An 18,845-nucleotide genomic window follows, 5' to 3' on the forward strand; every position below is an offset into this window, starting at 1 on the left:
GAGTGTCTGGGTTCTGTTGTGGTGTTGGGGAATGGGTGAGGTATCTAGGTGCTGCTGAGGTGTTGGTAGTTAATGAGTGTGTGGGGTGTCTGGGTGCTTCTGAGGTTTTAGTAGTGAATGAGTGGGTTAGATGTCTGGATGCTGCTGAGGTATTGGTAATCAGTGAGTGGGTGGGGTGTCTGGGTACTGCTGGGGTGTTGGTAGTGAATGAGTGTGTGGGGTGTCTGGGAGCTGCTGGGGTGTTGGTAGTGAATGATTGGATCGGGTGTCTGGGTGCTGCTGAGGTGCTGGTAGTGAATGAGTGGGTGGGATGTCTATGTAATGTTGGGGTGTTGGTGAATGGGTGATGTGTGTGGGTGCTGCTGAGGTGTTGGTAGTGAATGAGTGGGAGGGGTGTCTGGGAACTGGTGAAGTGTTGGTAGTGAATGAGTGGGTGGGGTGTCTGGGTACTGTTGGGGTGTTGGTGAATGGGTGGGGTGTCCGGGAGCTGCTGGGATGTTGGTAGTGAATTAGTGGGTGGGGTGTCTGGGTGCTTCTGAGGTTTTAGTAGTGAATGAGTGGGTTAGATGTCTGGGTGCTGCTGGGGTGTTTGTAGTGAATGACTGGATCTGGTGTCTGAGTACTGCTGAGGTGTTGGTAGTGATGAGCGGTTGGGGTGTCTGGGTGCTGCTGAGGTGTTGGTAGTGAATGAGTGGGTGGGGTGTCTGGATGCTGCTGGGGTGTTGGTAGTGAATGATTGGATCAGGTATCTGGCTGCTACTGGGGTGTTGGTAGTGAATGAGTGGGTGGGGTGTCTGGGTGCTTCTGAGGTTTTATTAGTGAATGAGTGGGTTAGATGTCTGGATGCTGCAGAGGTGTTGGTAATGAGTGAGTGAGTGTGGTTTCTGGGTACTCCTGGGGTGGTGTTTGTGAATGAGTGGGTAGGGTTTCTGGGTGCTGCTGATCAGCTGGTAGTGAATGAGTGGGTAGGGTGGATTTGTGCCCAGTGTCTTATGTCTAACAACATCATTTTACAACAAAAGGGGCAGGATTTGTGCCCGGTGCCTTACAGTATGTCTAATAACATCATTTTACAACAAAAGGGGCAGGATTTGTACCAGGTGCCTTATGTCTAATAACAAAATCTTTCAACTTTAACCATGAATATTTTTTTCCAAACAAAAACTCTCTGGCAATAGGTTTGTACAGCGGAGCCCCTTACTCATCTCAGTCTGAGTGGGAGTGTAGTTACTGTACAGTATCTGCACAGCGTTGTGTCGGCCGCCTATGTCCCTTCAAGTTAATGTTCTTATTTTCCTTCTTGTCTTTTTGCTTGATTTGAGTCAGCACATTGCTAGATATATGGGATCATGCAGTAAATAGGCCTCGTACTGCCCCTTCATCTCCTGGACGTTGTCAGACGTCACTGTGTACGGCTGTGTCCTGTATGACTTGGGGACAACTGACCAATCCCCTAATGGCTGCAATGAGCTGTTGAATCTGATTTGTTGAGTTTTCACAATAACAACTAATCTCATTCTTTCAGAGGGTTTTTGCGTATAGTAGATCATTATTGTACATCTCCCATTTCCAGTGTTTGAGCCAGATAAGAAGCCGCCATTTCAGCCGGAAGATTTGTGATTTTAAAAAAAGAAAAAAACAAGATTAGTTCTTCAACCTGTTAATAAAGTGTCATTAGAAACAACTAGATCTAAAGTAAATTCCAAAGGACAGACTGATATTTACCCCACAGCTCTGCTATAGTGTTTTTATCGCATTGTAATATAAAAATATTCCTTAGAAATTCCCAATAGATCATGAAAATTAAAGGGATCAACTTTTGAAAATAAAAATTAACCCGCCAATATAATATAATACCATGTGACCCTGTATTTACTAAAAGGGGGTTATTCAGAGATGGACGCATCCTTTGGCACAGCCGTTACTGCCTTTTTATGTTAATGCCATGGCTATGAAGACCCCCACCAGCTGTAGTGCATATCTGCCAATGTGATTGCAAATATGCACTATAGACAGACCATCGGTCACACTATCAGATATTGCAACTTCCCATGGCAGGTGAAGAACTTCTGAGGCACCATGACCGCCGGTGTCAGTGGAACTACATGTTCAAATGCAATTGCTGACACCGAAATGCCCATTACTAGCATCTACCTCTGCATCGCCCGGCAAGCATTATTATTCCATAGAGTATTGACATTTCATACACTTATAAAGAAAATGTCAGTTCCCTGGATCTGTACAAGAATTAATCTTATAAATGTAAAATAATTGTTAAAAACAAAAACAATACTCTTGTGTGAATGAAGGGATGTGTGGGTGCTGCTAGTGAATGAGGGGGTGCTGCTGGGGTGTTGGCAGTAAAAAAGAGTATGGGTGTTTCTAGTGAAAGAGGGGGAGGTGCTGCTGGCCGGTTGGGTGCTGGCAGTTAATGCGGTGTTGGGATGTAGACACTGCTTGGGTGGTAAAATAGAGGGATGTCTGAGAGTTGCTAGGTGTTGGTAGTGAATTAGGGAGGTGTCTGTGTACTACTAGGTGATGGTGAATGAGTGGATGGGGTCTATTGGTGCTGCTGGGGTGTTGGTAGTGAATGAGTGGGTGGGATGTCTGGGTACTCCTGAAGTGTTGGTAGTGAATGAGTGGGTGGGATGTCAGGGTGCTGCTGAGGTGTTGGTAGTGAATGAGTTGGTGTCTGGGTGCTGCTGAGGTGCTGGTAGTGAATGAGTGGGAGGGGTGCCTGGGTGCTGCTGGGGTGTTGGTAATCAATGAGTGGGTGGGGTGTCTGGGTGCTTCTGAGGTTTTAGCAGTGAATGAATGGGTCAGATATCTGGGTGCTGCTGGAGAGTTGGTAGTCAATAAGTGGGTGAGGTGTCTGGGTTCTGCTGGGGTGTTGGTAGTGATTGGGTGGGTGTCTGGGTGCTGCTGAGGTGCTGGTAGTGAATGAGTGGGTGGGGTGTCTGGGTGCTGCTGAGGTGTTGGTAATGAATGAGTGGGTGGGGTTTCTGGGTGCTTCTGAGGTTTTAGTAGTGAGTGAGTGGGTTAGATGTCTGAGTGCTGCTGAGGAGTTGGTAGTGAATGATTGGAACGTGTGTCTGAGTACTGCTGAGGTGTTGGTAGTGAATGAGTGGGTGGGGTGTCTGGGTGCTGCTGGGGTGTTGGTAGTGAATGATTGGATCGGGGGTCTGGGTACTGCTGAGGTGTTGCTAGTGAATGAGTCGGTGGGGTTTCTGGGTACTGTTGGGGTGTTGGTGAATAGGTGGGGTGTCTGGGTGCTGCTGAGGTGCTGGTAGTGAATGAGTGGGTAGTGTGTATGGGTGCTGCTGAGGTGTAGTGAATGAGTGAGTGGGGTGTCTGGGTATTGCTGAGGTGCTGGCAGTGAATGAGTGGGTGGGGTGTCTGGGTGCTGCTGGGGTGTTGGTAGTGAAAGATTGTGTCAGGTGTCTGGGTACTGCTGAAGTGTTGGTAGTGAATGAGTGGGTGGGGTGTCTGCGTTCTGCTGGGGTGTTGGTAGTGATTGGGTTAGATGTCTGAGTGCTGCTGAGGTGTTGGTAGTGAATGATTGGAACATGTTTCTGAGTACTGCTGGGGTGTTGGTAGTGAATGAGTGGGTGGGTTGTTTGGGTACTGCTGGGGTGTTGGTAATGAATGAGTGGGTGGGGTGTCTGGGTGCTGCTGGGGTGTTGGCAGCAAAAAAGAGGAGTATGGGTGTTGCTAGTGAAAGAGGGGGAGGTGCTGCTGGCTGGTGGGGTGCTGGCAGTTAATGCAGTGTTGGGATGTAGACACTGCTTGGGTAGTGAATCAGGGGGATGTCTGTCAGTTGCTGGGTGTTGGTAGTGAATTAGGGAGGAGTCTGTGTGCTGCTAGGTGATGGTGAATGAGTGGGAGGGGTGTCTGGGTGCTGTTGAGGTGTTGGTAGAGAATGAGTGGGTGGGTGTCTGGGTGCTGCTGGGGTGTTGGTAATAAATGAGTGGGTGGGGTATCTGGGTGTTTCTGAGGTTTTAGCAGTGAATGAGTGGGTCAGATATCTGGGTGCTGCTGGGAAGTTGGTAGTCAATGAGTGTGTGAGGTGTCTGGGTACTGCTGGGGTATTGGTAGTGATTGGGTGGGGTGGCTGGGTGCTGCTGAGGTGGTGGTAGTGAATGAGTGGGTTGGGCATTTGGGTGCTGCTGAGCTGTTGGTAATGAATGAGTTGGTGGGGTTTCTGGGTGCTTCTGAGGTTTTAGTAGTGAATGAGTGGGTTAGATGTCTGGGTGCTGCTGAGGTGTTGGTAGTGAATGATTGGAACATGTGTCTGAGTACTGCTGAGGTGTTGGTAGTGAATGAGTGGGAGGGGTTTCTGGGTACTGTTGGGCTGTTGGTGAATGGATGGGGTGTCTGGGTGCTGCTGAGGTGCTGGTAGTGAATGAGTGGGTGGGGTGTCTGGGTGCTACCAGGGTATAGGTAGTGAATGATTGGATCGGGTGTCTTAGTACTGCTGAGGTGTTGGTAGAGAAAGAGTTGGTGGGGTGTCTGGGTGCTGCTGGGGTGCTGGTAGTGAATAATTGAATTGGATATCTGAGTACTGCTGAGGTGTTGGTAGTGAATGAGTGGTTGGGGTATCTGGGTGCTGCTGGGGTGTTGGTAGTGAATGATTGGATCGGTGTCTAAGAACTGCTGAGGTGTTGGTAGTGAATGAGTGGGTGGGGTTTCTGGATACTGTTGGGTTGTTGGTGAATGGATGGGGTGTCTGGGTGCTGCTGAGGTCCTGGTAGTGAATGAGTGGGTGGGGTGTCTGGGTGCTTCTGAGGTGTTGGTAGAAAATTAGTGGGTGGGGTATCTGGGTACTGCTGAAGTGTTGGTAGTGAATGAGTGGGTGGGGTGTCTGTGTGTTGCTGAGGTGTTGGTAGCGAATGAGTGGGTGGGGTGTCTGGGTGCTGCTGGGGTGTTCGTAGTGAATGATTGGATTGGGTGTCTGAATACTGCTGAGGTGCTGGTAGTGAATGAGTTTGTGGTGTGTATGGGTGCTGCTGAGGTGTAGTGAATGAGTGAGTGGCGTGTCTGGGTATTGCTGGGGTGTTCATAGTGAATTAGTGGGTGGGGTGTTTGGGTGCTGCTGGGGTGTTGGTAGTGAATGATTGGATCGGGTGTCTGGGTGCTGCTGACGTGCTGGTAGTGAATGAGTGGATGGGGTGTCTGGGTGCTTCTGAGGTTTTAGTAGTGAATGAATAGGTTAGATATCTGGATGCTGCTGAGGTGTTGGTAATCAGTGAGTGGGTGGGGTGTCTGGGTACTGCTGGGGTGTTGGTAGTAAATGGGTGGGGTGTATGCGTGCTCCTGGGGTGTTGGTAGTAAATGATTGGATCGGGTGTCTGGGTGCTGCTGAGGTGTTGGTAGTGAATGAGTGTGTGGGGTGTCTGGGTGCTTCTGAGGTTTTAGTAGTGTATGAGTGGGTTAGATGTCTGGATGCTGCTGAGGTATTGGTAATCAGTGAGTGGTTGGGGTGTCTGGGTACTGCTGGGGTGCTGGTAGTGAATGAGTGGGTGGGGTGTCTGGGTGCTGCTGGGGTGTTGGTAGTGAATGATTGGATCGGGTGTCTGGGTGCTGCTGAGGTGCTGGTAGTGGATGAGTGGGTGGGATGTCTATGTACTGTTGGGGTGTCAGTGAATGGGTGATGTGTGTGGGTGCTGCTGAAGTGTTGGTAGTGAATGAGTGGGAGGGGTGTCTGGGTACTGGTGAAGTGTTGGTAGTGAATGAGTGGGTGGGGTGTCTGGGTACTGTTGGGGTGTTGGTGAATGGGTGGGGTGTCCGGGAGCTGCTGGGATGTTGGTAGTGATTTAGTGGGTGGGGTGTCTGGGTGCTTCTGAGGTTTTAGTAGTGAATGAGTGGGTTAGATGTCTGGGTGCTGCTGGGGTGTTGGTAGTGAATGACTGGATCTGGTGTCTGAGTACTGCTGAGGTGTTGGTAGTGATGAGCGGTTGGGGTGTCTGGGTGCTGCTGAGGTGTTGGTAGTGAATGAGTGGGTGGGGTGTCTGGGTGCTGCTTGGGTGTTGGTAGTGAATGATTGGATCGGGTGTCTGGGTGCTGCTGGGGTGTTGGTAGTGAATGAGTGGGTGGTGTGTCTGGGTGATTCTGAGGTTTTATTAGTGAATGAGTGGGTTAGATGTCTGGATGCTGCAGAGGGGTTGGTAATGAGTGAGTGGGTGTGGTTTCTGGGTACTCCTGGGGTGGTGTTTGTGAATGAGTGGGTAGGGTTTCTGGGTGCTGCTGAGCTGCTGGTAGTGAATAAGTGGGTGGGGTGGATTTGTGCCCAGTGCCTTATGTCTAACGACATCATTTTACAAAAAAAGGGGCAGGATTTGTACCAGGTGCCTTATGTCTAATAACAAAATCTTTCAACTTTAACCATGAATATGTTTTTCCAAACAAAAACTCTCTGGCAATAGGTTTGTACAGCGGAGCCCTTTACTCATCTCAGTCTGAGTGGGAGTATACTTACTGTACAGTATCTGCACAGCGTTGTGTCGGCCGCCTATGTCCCTTCAAGTTAATGTTATTTTCCTTCTTGTCTTTTTGCTTGATTTGAGTCAGCACATTGCTAGATATATGGGATCATGCAGTAAATAGGCTTTATACTGCCCCTTCATCTCCTGGACGTTGTCAGACGTCACTGTGTACGGCTGTGTCCTGTATGACTTGGGGACAACTGACCAATCCCCTAATGGCTGCAATGAGCTGTTGAATCTGATTTGTTGAGTTTTCACAATAACAACTAATCTCATTCTTTCAGAGGGTTTTTGCGTATAGTAGATCATTATTGTACATCTCCCATTTCCAGTGTATGAGCCAGATAAGAAGCCGCCATTTCAGCCGGAAGATTTGTGATTTTAAAAAAAGAAAAAAACAAGATTAGTTCTTCAACCTGTTAATAAAGTGTCATTAGAAACAACTAGATCTAAAGTAAATTCCAAAGGAGAGACTGATATTTACCCCACAGCTCTGCTATAGTGTTTATATCGCATTGTAATATAAAAATATTCCTTAGAAATTCCCAATAGATCATGAAAATTAAAGGGATCAACTTTTGAAAATAAAAATTAACCCGCCAATATAATATAATACCATGTGACCCTGTATTTACTAAAAGGGGGTTATTCAGAGATGGACGCATCCTTTGGCACAGCCGTTACTGCCTTTTTATGTTAATGCCATGGCTATGAAGACCCCTGCCAGCTGCAGTGCATATCTGCCAATGTGAGTGCAAATATGCACTATAGACAGACCATCGGTCACACTATCAGATATTGCAACTTCCCATGGCAGGTGAAGAACTTCTGAAGCACCATGACCGCCGGTGTCAGTGGAACTACGTGTTCAAATGCAATTGCTGACACCGAAATGCCCATTACTAGCATCTACCTCTGAATCGCCCCTCCAGCGTTATTATTCCATATAGTATTAACATTTCATACACTTATAAAGAAAATGTCAGTTCCCTGGATCTGTACAAGAATTAATCTTATAAATGTAAAATAAAAGTTAAAACCAAAAACAATACACTTGTGTGAATGAAGGGATGTGTGAGTGCTGCTAGCGAATGAGGGGGTGCTGCTGGGGTGTTGGCAACAAAAAAGAGGAGTATGGGTGTTGCTAGTGAAAGATGGGGAGGTGCTGCTGGCCGGTGGGGTGCTGGCAGTTAATGCGGTGTTGGGATGTAGACACTGCTTGGGTGGTGAATTAGAGGGATGTCTGAGAGTTGCTGGGCGTTGGTAGTGAATTAGGGAGGTGTCTGTGTACTACTAGATGATGGTGAATGAGTGGATGGGGTCTCTCGGTGCTGCTGGGGTGTTGGTAGTGAATGAGTGGGTGGGATGTCTGGGTGCTGCTGAGGTGTTGGTAGTGAATGATTGGAACGTTTGTCTGAGAACTGCTGAGGTGTTGGTAGTGAATGAGTGTGTGGGGTGTCTGGGTGCTGCTGAGGTTTTAGTAGTGAAAGAGTGGGTTAGATGTCTGAGTACTGCAGAGGTGTTGGTAGTGAATGATTAGATCGGGTGTCTGAGTACTGCTGAGGTGTTGGTAGTGAATGAGTGTGTGGGGTGTCTGGGTGCTGCTGAGGTTTTAGTAGTGAAAGAGTGGGTTAGATGTCTGAGTACTGCAGAGGTGTTGGTAGTGAATGATTAGATCGGGTGTCTGAGTACTGCTGAGGTGTTTGTAGTGAATGATCAGGTGGGTTGTCTCGGTGCTGCTGAGGTGTTGGTAGTAAATGAGTGGGTGGGGTATCTGGGTGCTGCTGGGGTGTTGGTAGTGAATGAGTGGGTGGGGTATCTGGGTGCTGCTGGGGTGTTGGTAGTGAATGAGTGGGTGGGGTATCTGGGTGCTGCTAAGGTGTTGGTAGTGAATGAGTGGGTGGGGTATCTGGGTGCTGCTGAGGTGTTGGTAATGAATGAGTGGGTGGGGTGTCTGGGTGCTTCTGAGGTTTTAGTAGTGAATGAGTTGGTTAGATGTCTGGATGCTGCTGAGGTGTTGGTAATGAGTGAGTGAGTGGGTGGGGTGTCTGGGTAGTGCTGGGGTGTTGGTAGTAAATTATTGGATCAGGTGTCTGGGTGCTGCTGAGGTGCTGGTAGTTATTGAGTGTGTGGGGTGTCTGGGTTCTGTTGGGGTGTTGGTTAATGGGTGCGGTATCTGGGTGCTGCTGAGGTGTTGGTAGTGAATGAGTGGCTGGGGTGTCTGGGTGCTTCTGAGGTTCTAGTAGTGAATGAGTGGGTTAGATGTCTGGATGCTGCTGAATTGTTGGGAATGAGTGAGTGGGTGGGGTTTCTGGTTACTGCTGGGGTGTTGGTAGTGAATGAGTGGGTGGGATGTCTAGGTACTTTTGGGGTGTTGGTGAATGGGTGGTGTGTGTGGGTGCTACTGAGGTGTTGGTAGTGAATGAGTGGGTGGGGTGTCTGGGTACTGGTGAAGTGTTGGTCGTGAATGAGTGGGTGGGGTGTTTGGGTACTCTTGGGGTGTTGGTGAATGGGTGGGGTGTCGGTGCTGCTAAGGTGTTGGTAGTGAATGAGTTGCTGGGGTGTCTGGGTGCTGCTGGGGTGTTGGTAGTAAATTAGTGGATGAGGTGTTTGGGAACTGCAGGGGTGTTGGGAGTGAGTGGGTGGGGTGTCTGGGTGCTTCTGAGGTTTTAGTAGTGAATGAGTGGGTTAGATGTCTGGGTGCTGCTGAGGTGTTGGTAGTGAATCATTGGATCGGGTGTCTGATTACTGCTGAGGTGTTGGTAGTGAATGAGTGGGTGGGGTGTCTGGGTGTTGCTGGAGTGTTGGTAGTGAATGACTGGATCGGGTTTCTGAGTACTGCTGAGGTGTTGGTAGTGATGAGCGGGTGGGGTATCTGGGTGCTGCTAAGGTGTTGGTAGTGAATGAGTGGGTGGGGTGTCTGGGTGCTGCTGAGGTTTTAGTAGTGAATGAGTGGATAAATGTCTGGATGCTTCTGAGGTGTTGGTAATGAGTTAGTGAGTGGGTGGGGTGTCTGGGTGCTGCTGAGTTGCTGTTAGTGAATGAGTGGGTGGGGTGTCTGGGTTCTGTTGGGGTGTTGGGGAATGGGTGACTTATCTGGGTGCTGCTGAGGTGTTGGTAGTGAATGAGTGGGTGGGGTGTCTGGGTGCTTCTGAGGTTTTAGTAGTGAATGAGTGGGTTAGATGTGTGGATGCTACTGAGGTGTTGGTAATCAGTGAGTGGGTGGGGTGTCTGGGTACTGCTGGGGTGTTGGTAGTGAATGAGTGGGTGGGGTGTCTGGGTGCTGCTGGAGTGTTGGTAGTGAATGATTGGATTGGGTGTCTGGGTGCTGCGGAGGTGCTGGTAGTGAGTGAGTGGGTGGGGTGTCTGGGTGCTGTTGAGGTGTTGGTAGTAAATGAGTTGGTGGGGTATCTGGGTCTGGGTGCTGCTGGGGCATTGGTAGTGAATGAGAGGGTGTGGTGTCTGGGTGCTTCTGAGGTTTTATTGGTGAATGAGTGGGTTAGAGGTCTGGATGCTGCTGAGGTGTTGGTAATGAGTGAGTGGATGTGGTTTCTGGGTACTGCTGGGGTGTTGTTAGTGAATAAGTGGGTGGGGTGTCTGGGTGCTGCTAGGGTGTTGGTAGTGAATGAGTGGGTGGGGTGTCTGGGATTTTTGTAGAGGTGTTGATGAATGAGTGGTGTGTCTGGATGCTGCTGAGGTGTTGGTGATGAATGAGTGGGTGGGGTGTCTGGGTACTGGTGAAGTGTTGGTAGTGAATGAGTGGGTGGGGTGTCTGGATACAGCTGAAGTGTTGGTAGTGTATGATTGGATCGGGTGTCTGGGTGCTGCTGAGGTGTTGGTAGTGAATAAGTGGGTGGGGTGTCTGGGTACTGCTGAAGTGTTGGTAGTGAATTAGTGGGTGGGGTGTCTGGGTACTGCTAAAGTGTTGGTAGTAAATGAGTGGGTGGTGTATCTGGGTGCTGCTGAGGTGTCTGTAGTAAATGAGTGGGTGGGGTATCTGGGTGCTGCTAAGGTGTTGGTAGTAAATGAGTGGGTGGGGTTTCTGGGTACTGCTGAAGTGTTGGTAGTGAATGAGTGGGTGGGGTGTCTGGGTGCTGCTGAGGTGTTGGTAGTAAATGAGTGGGTGGGGTGTCTGGGTACTGCTGGGGTATTGATAGTGAATGAGTGGGTGGGAGGGTATCTGGGTGCTGCTGGGGTGTTGGTAGTGAATGAGTGAGTGGGTGGGGTGTCTGGGTGCTGCTGGGGTGTTGGTAGTGAACGAGTGGGTGGGGTGTCTGGGTGCTGCTGGGGTTTTAGTAGTGAATGAGTGAGTGGGAGGGGTATCTGGGTGCTGCTGGAGTGTTGGTAGTGAATGTGCAGGGGAAGGAAAGGGGGCACCATCCACTATTTTGCCTGGCACCTGAGATGAAATTATGCTACTGACACTGCTGATATGTTGAATAAGGCTTTGAGGTCAAATGAGAGAAAAATGGAGCTATTGGTCACAATTGAAATCTCTGTGTGTGACACAAATCTAACACTGCCCATTCCTCAGCAAACACAGGGCCAAATTCTGACCCATTCGCAAAGCTGCATTTGCACGCAGCCATCCCCAGTCAAAGTATGCAAATTCCGCAATCGCAAGCAAGACATTAGCACGCCCACTATGTTTTGCCGTGCGATTGCGGTATGTATTAGATGCCCACTTTCCCTTAGAAACACATGTAATCTCCAGGAAGTGTATCAAGCACTGCGAGTGCCGCTGTGTGTATTTCAGCCGTGTGACGTGTATGCTGATGCTGCATCTTAATTATGCACGCCCCGGAAATGGCGTTTTGATGCTCAGACACGCCTGTGTTCGCATGGCACCACACCCCCGTTACCATTGAGCACCCCGTCACGACCCACAAACGGCTCGTCCTGTCACTTATGCTTGTGAAGCATGTATGTACTGGCTGTGATCGCTTCCCAATCGCAGCATCTGGTTCGCGCACTGCGTCTTATACGCATGCGCATATTGCGAACATCGGCCGGCTGCATGCGAACGGGTCTGAATCGGGCCCACAATCCCAACAGTGAAGAATGATGGTGGCAGCATCACGAGTGGGGTCTGGACATCTTGTTATTGAGGGACGGATGGTGTAAAATACAGGGAGATGCTGGACAACCTGCATCAGTCTGCTGGACCACTAAAGCCTGGGGGGGGGAGTTTCCCTGCCAGCAGGACAATAGGCCTCCATCAGACAGGGGCGCCGAGAGGGGGGGGAGTGGGTACAGATTACCGGGGCACGGGCTTCCTGAGGGGCCTGGCAGGGGCCCGGGTCCGGCGCCGCTCCCCCTCCCTCACAGCAGCCCAGCACACAGCGTGCGCTGAACTGCAGTGGGAGACTGCTTGTGGGAACGCCTCCGTCTATGCAGCCACAACCCCCGGCATGCCCCCATCAAAGGGGGCGTGCTATCAATCACCATCGACAGCACGCCCCCTTTGGTGCAAGACCCTTAACGACGGCTTGGCCGTCGTTGTTCGGGTCTCGCGCATGCGCACGACGGAGCCGTCTCGCGAGCGGGTCAGAATCAGGCCCACAGTTCATTGTGGTGAGGTTTCCGAAAGGATTATTAAAAAGCTTGCTGTGCGATTGATGTACAATACATTATTTAGATATTGCCATATTATTTAATCTGAAATGGCGCCGAGCGCCCAGTCACAGAGTAGCGTGGTGTGCCATTCACAAAATGGCGTGGGGCAGCTGTATGGGGTGCGTGCACAACTGGATGATTGCATGCGCATTGGGATCGCGATCACGCACGGGTGCGTGTGCAAATGTGCGTCGGGAGCGTAAATGATTTTAAGAAGTGACTGCGGACGATCAAATCGTCCGATGAATATCGTGAAGCGGGTTATGCGCAATTATGCGATTGCTTACAATCTATTTGGCTTCGACAAGAGTCGCAGGCACCCAGATTCTTTAAAGTTAGAAATTCATCTTTAGACAAGTTAGGATACACAGGTAATTCCACACATGATAGTGTATGGTGTGCGTATAAATCATGTACGAGGTATGATGGAAAACAATCGTTTTAGGCTACAGGGGACCGGTGTGTGGTGTCCATTAAAACATTGAAGAGCAACATCATCTAAGCCTAGAACAATAGGGCAATAATTCATAGCAGCAATCATTACATACAATGGGCTCTATGTATTATTTATTTATTTACAATAGTGACCCTTATATTTCTGCGTCTTCTACCATGGTCTTAGCAGGAAGATCATTTTGGTTTAGAATGGTAAGCACACCCATATCGGATAAGTGAGAGCAGGGTGCCAGTACTTGTCACAAGGTTTATATACTGTATTAAGTGTTACCAGGTTGATTCTATAGGTGCCATTAGGTTTATCAGGGTATCAGTCACCCTGATAATTTGTGCCAACCGCTGGCTAAGACATGTAGGGACCTCCTCTGCTAGCAGTTCGCTATGTTGGGTCTGAAGTGTCGGTCAGCTATAAAATGACTTTTGGCTAAAAAGACACTCAGGGGTTAACTAATGGTTAGGAGAGAAACCTAATGGAGTTACATGTTATTACCTAACAAAGTGATGTCCAATGTCCTCCTATGTACAAGGCTAGACTTCCTGGAGTCACTCTCCACATGGTGTCTTCTACAATTTGAGGACTTGAGGAAGGCACAGTGGCTACACTCCACTATGCAGGTGCCCATTCCAAGCAGGATAATTGTTATCACAGACCTGTCCCTCCAACCCACCCATTAATAAAACCTTGCTTTGCAACAAAGGTCTCAAAGCTAAATGGTATAAAGTGGTAATCACACCCATATTGTGTTTTTTTTTTAGCTAATTTTATGGCGTGTTTACAACTTAAGTATTATTGGATAACATGATCCCTCATACTCTGCTCATCTTCCATGGTCACACGATCAGGATGATTCTAACAGGGATCAACTGACACAACATCTTCCTCCTTTATAATGCTATGTGATCATGCACATGCTCTCTGTGCTGTTATCAAACATGGCACAGAGAGGAATTATTTCAGTACATACATGGGAACTTTCCCAGATTGATTAGGTCAACAAAAACGGCCTCTGATCAAGCCAAAGGTTCTGTCTTTGACCAATCTGGAGGAGGTATGCACTGAATTGTATGTCAACGAGGAGCTAGAATCCATGGTGACAGAGGGTACGAGCTGTCTCCTGCAAATAGAATACATATAAGTTGAGAGAAAAAAAACAATGTGTGGTTATGGGCTAACTTGTCAACAAGGATGTCTGGCAAGCCTCACACAATATGCTGTTTTTTAGACATATTTGTACATGATCCGAATATATTGTGTCCAAGGTGGGAAATTGTTGGCACTTAAACATGTTTTTGAAATAAATACTGGTTGAAGTGGGCTGCAATATAAATGAAAATGGTTTAAAACCACAAATGCTGATATCACTGTATTTGTGTGCAGCATGCAAGAGCAAAGCCTTTGCTTGGTACACTGACATTTAGTAAACTACCCTAATGCAGCACAACAATCTTAAGGTAAAACTCTGGTGTCATCCCTGGAGCAATGGGGCAATATATGCATTAACACATAATGGTCCTAATTAGAGCAAAAAAAAATATGATACAGGCACACACTTATCTACTAGCCACTCATGGTCGTCTGATCCCGTCTGATGTTTGTCGAATTGCTATTTGCCTCATTGTAAAGAAGTCATGGATGCGACAACCAGGCTACGAATGAGCAGTGATGCATCTCATATAACCTGCACAGTGATAGGATGGTAATGCTTCAGGTTACTCAACATTGATTCATTTTGCACCAGTGGAATAATGGCCGCACATGGCATGCAGGAATTGAGCAATGTCATGAAGTCTGTCTGTTATCCGATTGGATGGAATTTCCAAATCACCTGTTTTAGCGCACGAAGAAAAGCAGTTTGTGACATCGCTCCCGCCACATCTATAAAGATCCAATGCACAGAAATGTAACACATGCTTAAATAATCTGTACTGCTGTGAAAGTCTCAATTAGCTTTTCTGCTAATATGCAGAGTAAATATTAGGCGTGTATGAGATGGAGATTCCATGCAATAAGGTTCTCAGGTCCCGCTCAATATTCCTCTCCTGTTTGTCTATATGTGCCCGGTTCTTTACCCAATCAGATCATTGGGATGTTGCCAAAAATAAATCATTATTGGACAGATATTGGGGATGAGATGTAGTTGGCATCCTGGCACTCAGAATCCTGCCACCAGAAACCCGACAGGAGTCAGAATCCCTGTTACTATCCCAATGGTATTAGGGTTAGGTTTAGGCACTAGGGGGAGAGTTAGGCAGTGGGAGGGAAGGGTTAGGGTTAAATTACTTACCTGTATCCTTCCGGATTTCCACGATCAGCATTCCGGCGCCGGCATTGTGTGTACCCAACCCACTGAGGATATGCGTGCTGCTGTAAGGGGCTATTTATTTATTTATTAACAGTTTCTTATATAGCGCAGCATATTCCGCTGCGCTTTACAATTGGAAACATTTATAGAACAAAACAGGGTAATAACAGACAGACATAGAGGTAAGAGATTACTGACATTATCACTGACAGTTCATTGTGTGTGCCCAAATCTTTCTTTATCTTATTCATTAACTGTCTGTACGCTCCCCGGCTCCTCCTCGTAGAACCTTATGATCATTTTCTCTATTCTGGCTCATTTTTATAAAAAATATTATTCTATATTTCACCAGCCAAAGGCTTCCTATGGACACCTGGACATTATCTTGTGATTTTCATGGCTTTTGGAATTCTCCTTCTGGTCAGTGGGAGCGTTGGAATTTTCTGCCACAAGGTAAGAGTGTAAACTATTAAATATGACAGAGTCAGGTTCTGTGTAGACTGACGGAGCAGACGCATGATAAATTGTTGTTATGGAATGACAAAGAAGACAATGTTTATTATATTACTTTCAGAATTTAAAGCCGTAAACCTTACCTGAGTGCCTGACCTCTGTGTACCAAAAACCTGCAACGTCTATGGAAATACAGTAATTATCCATTAAGCTGTATCATCTATATACATCTGTGCTGTTGTCTCTGAAGATATAAAGCATGCAAAACTGTTGAAACTCAAGTCAGTAGATTTCAGCTAATAAACTTAAAGGATAGAATTGATACAAAAATGACAAATTACTCAACAATTTGTAAAAAAAAATAGTAAGTTCTTCTGTACCTTCAAAAGTCATATTTTAGCCTTGTGTCTGGGTAGGAAACTGGTAAAAAAATATTCAAAGCATATTCACTTATATTCAATTACCCACCAGACATTGGCGCTTGTGTGGCCACCAACAGTTTCCATTATAGCACTGTCATTGTAACCATACAACCATACATTTACTGATGCAATATTTATAAATGACAGAAGTTGTTCACTTTGGACAAACCCACCTCTTATGTAAGTTACTCCCATGTTACACTTTGGTGTGGAATCCCCCCCAGAATTGCACTTATTAACTGAGACACCAGACAATAGCTGCTAAGAGGCCGCATCCTTACAAAGAGGGGACCTCCAGTACTTCAACTGTGGTGCAAGTTTACAGGTGCAACTATGGGTTTGAGAGGGCACGTAACGCCTTCCTGCCCACATACAGAAAATGTAAAGTTGTCCTGGAATTGGAAATGGAAGCCAGGTTGAGAGACCCTTCCCTTGGATGAAGTTGTTTTTTGTCTGATTATCACATGGATAACCCAATATTCGCTTTTATGAGGGCACCCAGTTTAAAAGATAGGACTCCCCTCTGTTAAATGAGCTCCTCCATCTTTTTAGGTGCCAGGGTGGGAAAAATATAGACACTCAAACTCCCTCCAGCTGCACACAGTCCCCACTGAACCTCTGTAGTGGTGAGGAAGAGATTAATTTGTTTGTTTTTGCAGGTGTCAGTTGATGTAGAACAAATAAGATTTGATCTCCACAGTCTTAATGCCTAGCACCGCTCATCCACTGCAATAAAAAGATTAAAATATGTTGAGAAAGAGAGTGTTTTATTTGCATGTATGCTGTTCCTGCAATGCTCAAAATGCTTATTTAGTATTTTAGTCATCCGACGTATATGCTGGACTCCACAGTATAGTGATAATAATGAGTAATTATTTTTAATAATTTTACATAAAGAATTTGTGTAGGTATTATATTGACATACAAAAATATTTCTTTAACATATTTTTTTAAATTTAGGTAATTTCTATTGCTGTCCAATCCTATCAGTTGCTAGAGACTCAGAATGTTCATTCTCTGCTACATGTCACTTCACTATTCTCTTAAAATGACAGCTCATATTTTGACACTTATTAAATCAGTGCTGTGGTAAGAGGGTTATTGTCACAAGCAGTCTGAGGTAATTAAATTGTATTTAAATTGGGAATTCACACTTTCAAATGTCCAGAGAGGAATTATTTTATATTCTATTTCTTTTATTCTACTTTATATTTTTTCTAGTTTGAGTCTCAATAGTGTCTTTATATTCTTGGTACCGCCATGGGCTCCAGGTTTGCCCCAAGTTATGCCAACCTTTATACAAGCAATTTTGAGGACTAATTTACCTGGCACAGCCCTTTTGTGGCATATTTAGTACTTCCTCTTCTATTTCTTACTTTGTCACTCATTTGAATTGTAATTGTGTAAGAGATCATAAACTTCTCTGGCTACTGCAGAAACCGGTCAGGTTTTCCTATTCTGATTGCAATTAATTTATTATCAGAAAAGTTTACTAAAATAAAAATATTTTCAATAATTCATGTAGAGCCCTTTCTGATGAAAGATTTCATTAGTTGCATTTTAACATGTCTAATATGCTATTCACTGTAGTGTGGTGTTGAGTACAGTATACAGGCTGAAAGACTAGGACACAATTATAAGGTTTTATGAGCATGGCAAGAACATCTTAAATGCGACTAAAATAGATTATTTATCCCAGCATATTTCAAACTGTCACAAGGGAAATATTAACAGTATTTGATACAGGATCTTGAATTAGTGAAAAGTATGCCTTAGTAAGCAGAGAAATATGTTTGAGGCTCTGATGTTCATTGGTTTAGAAATTGCTGTTTAAGTTTGTGTCTTCCTCTCTAAACCCTGAATTATACTTCTATGCCTTCCACATGTGGGGACAGGATGTGGCTGTCAATTCAGTGAATTACAAGCACACTTTGGACACACTTAAACAAAGCACAGCTATTAATGCTGGGAGACTGCCCTGCTTTCATCCACTAGTGGGTAATTATTTGGCTCCCTTTCAGCTGGAACTTTTCTAGCTGTGTTTATGGAGTGTCCTATTTGAACTATATAGGCTGTCTTTATTGTGTATGCACCAATATCCTTCTGCAGAGTAGGTGCTTACGGCCTCTAAAACATTTGCCGCATTAAATTCCACAGCTAAACCACCGAAAAAAGGGCAAACAGTGTTTTTAAAAACCAGCATTTAGTAAATAAACCCCTAGTAGCATATGTGGATTCGTATATTGGATATCTGAGACAGCAGTCCTGTACAAGGCCTTACATATAGATCATACTGATATATAAACATTTATCAGAACTGCTTGTTTAGGAAACATTGCAGCCACAATCCAAATCTGGTCACTGAGAGCCCTCAGCCAAAGTCGTTTCATAGGAGGAGGAACAATCTAGCTGAACTGACCAAAATGTATTGATGCATCTGTAATTGATATACAAGGCTTTCTATAGGTATATTTTAATTTACTACATTACACATATCTAACTTTGTACAGTGAAGAATTACATCATAGTACATAAAATGTAGAGATTCAACAAGTAAGCAAAACAGAACAAGCAAAGGTAACATGCAGAGCATGCAAGTAGCATAAATGCAATAGTACTTAACAATGAAGCATTATATTTAAGATGAAATAGATAATACAGGACACTTCTCTCTCCTCCCTTTTGTCTCCAGACTTCTTGAGCATACTGTTTACAACCCCCTTACCACTTTACTTTCCTCCTACTCCCTCCTTGACCCATTTCAGTCTAGCTTCCGTTCTCTCCACCCCACTGAAACTGCCCTCATGAAAGTCAGCAATGACCTCCCTACTGCCAAACCCAAAGGCCACTACTCTCTGCTCATTCTCCTCGAATTCCCTTCTGCCTTTGACACTGTGGACCACCCTCTCCTCCTGAAAATCCTTCACTCCCTTCACCACCCTCTCCAGGCTGGCCTACTACCTCTCTGTCTCCTCTCATGACTCTTCTTCCCCCCCATTTCCACTTACAGTAGGTGTTCCCCAAGATTCTGTTCTTGGACCATTCCTATTCTCCCTCTATATGTGCTCTCTATGACCTCTAATATCATTTCTATGCTGATGATCCTCAGATCA

The 18,845-nt window shown here is 46.2% G+C and overlaps 1 protein-coding gene across 1 annotated transcript in view; it reads left to right on the forward strand.

The window, feature by feature from the left end:
* The window catches only part of TIGIT (T cell immunoreceptor with Ig and ITIM domains), a 70,500-nt gene that overhangs the window by 47,677 nt on the left and 3,978 nt on the right, over positions 1 to 18,845 (forward strand). The window contains exon 3 of the mRNA XM_088461774.1: positions 15,210 to 15,310. Within this exon, the coding sequence (XP_088317900.1) occupies positions 15,210 to 15,310 (101 nt within the window). The remainder of the gene's footprint in view (positions 1 to 15,209; positions 15,311 to 18,845) is intronic.

Source organism: Taudactylus pleione, unplaced genomic scaffold, assembly GCF_031769625.1.
Source record: "Taudactylus pleione unplaced genomic scaffold, aTauple2 ptg001095l, whole genome shotgun sequence".
In the NCBI taxonomy this organism is placed as follows: domain Eukaryota; kingdom Metazoa; phylum Chordata; class Amphibia; order Anura; family Myobatrachidae; genus Taudactylus; species Taudactylus pleione.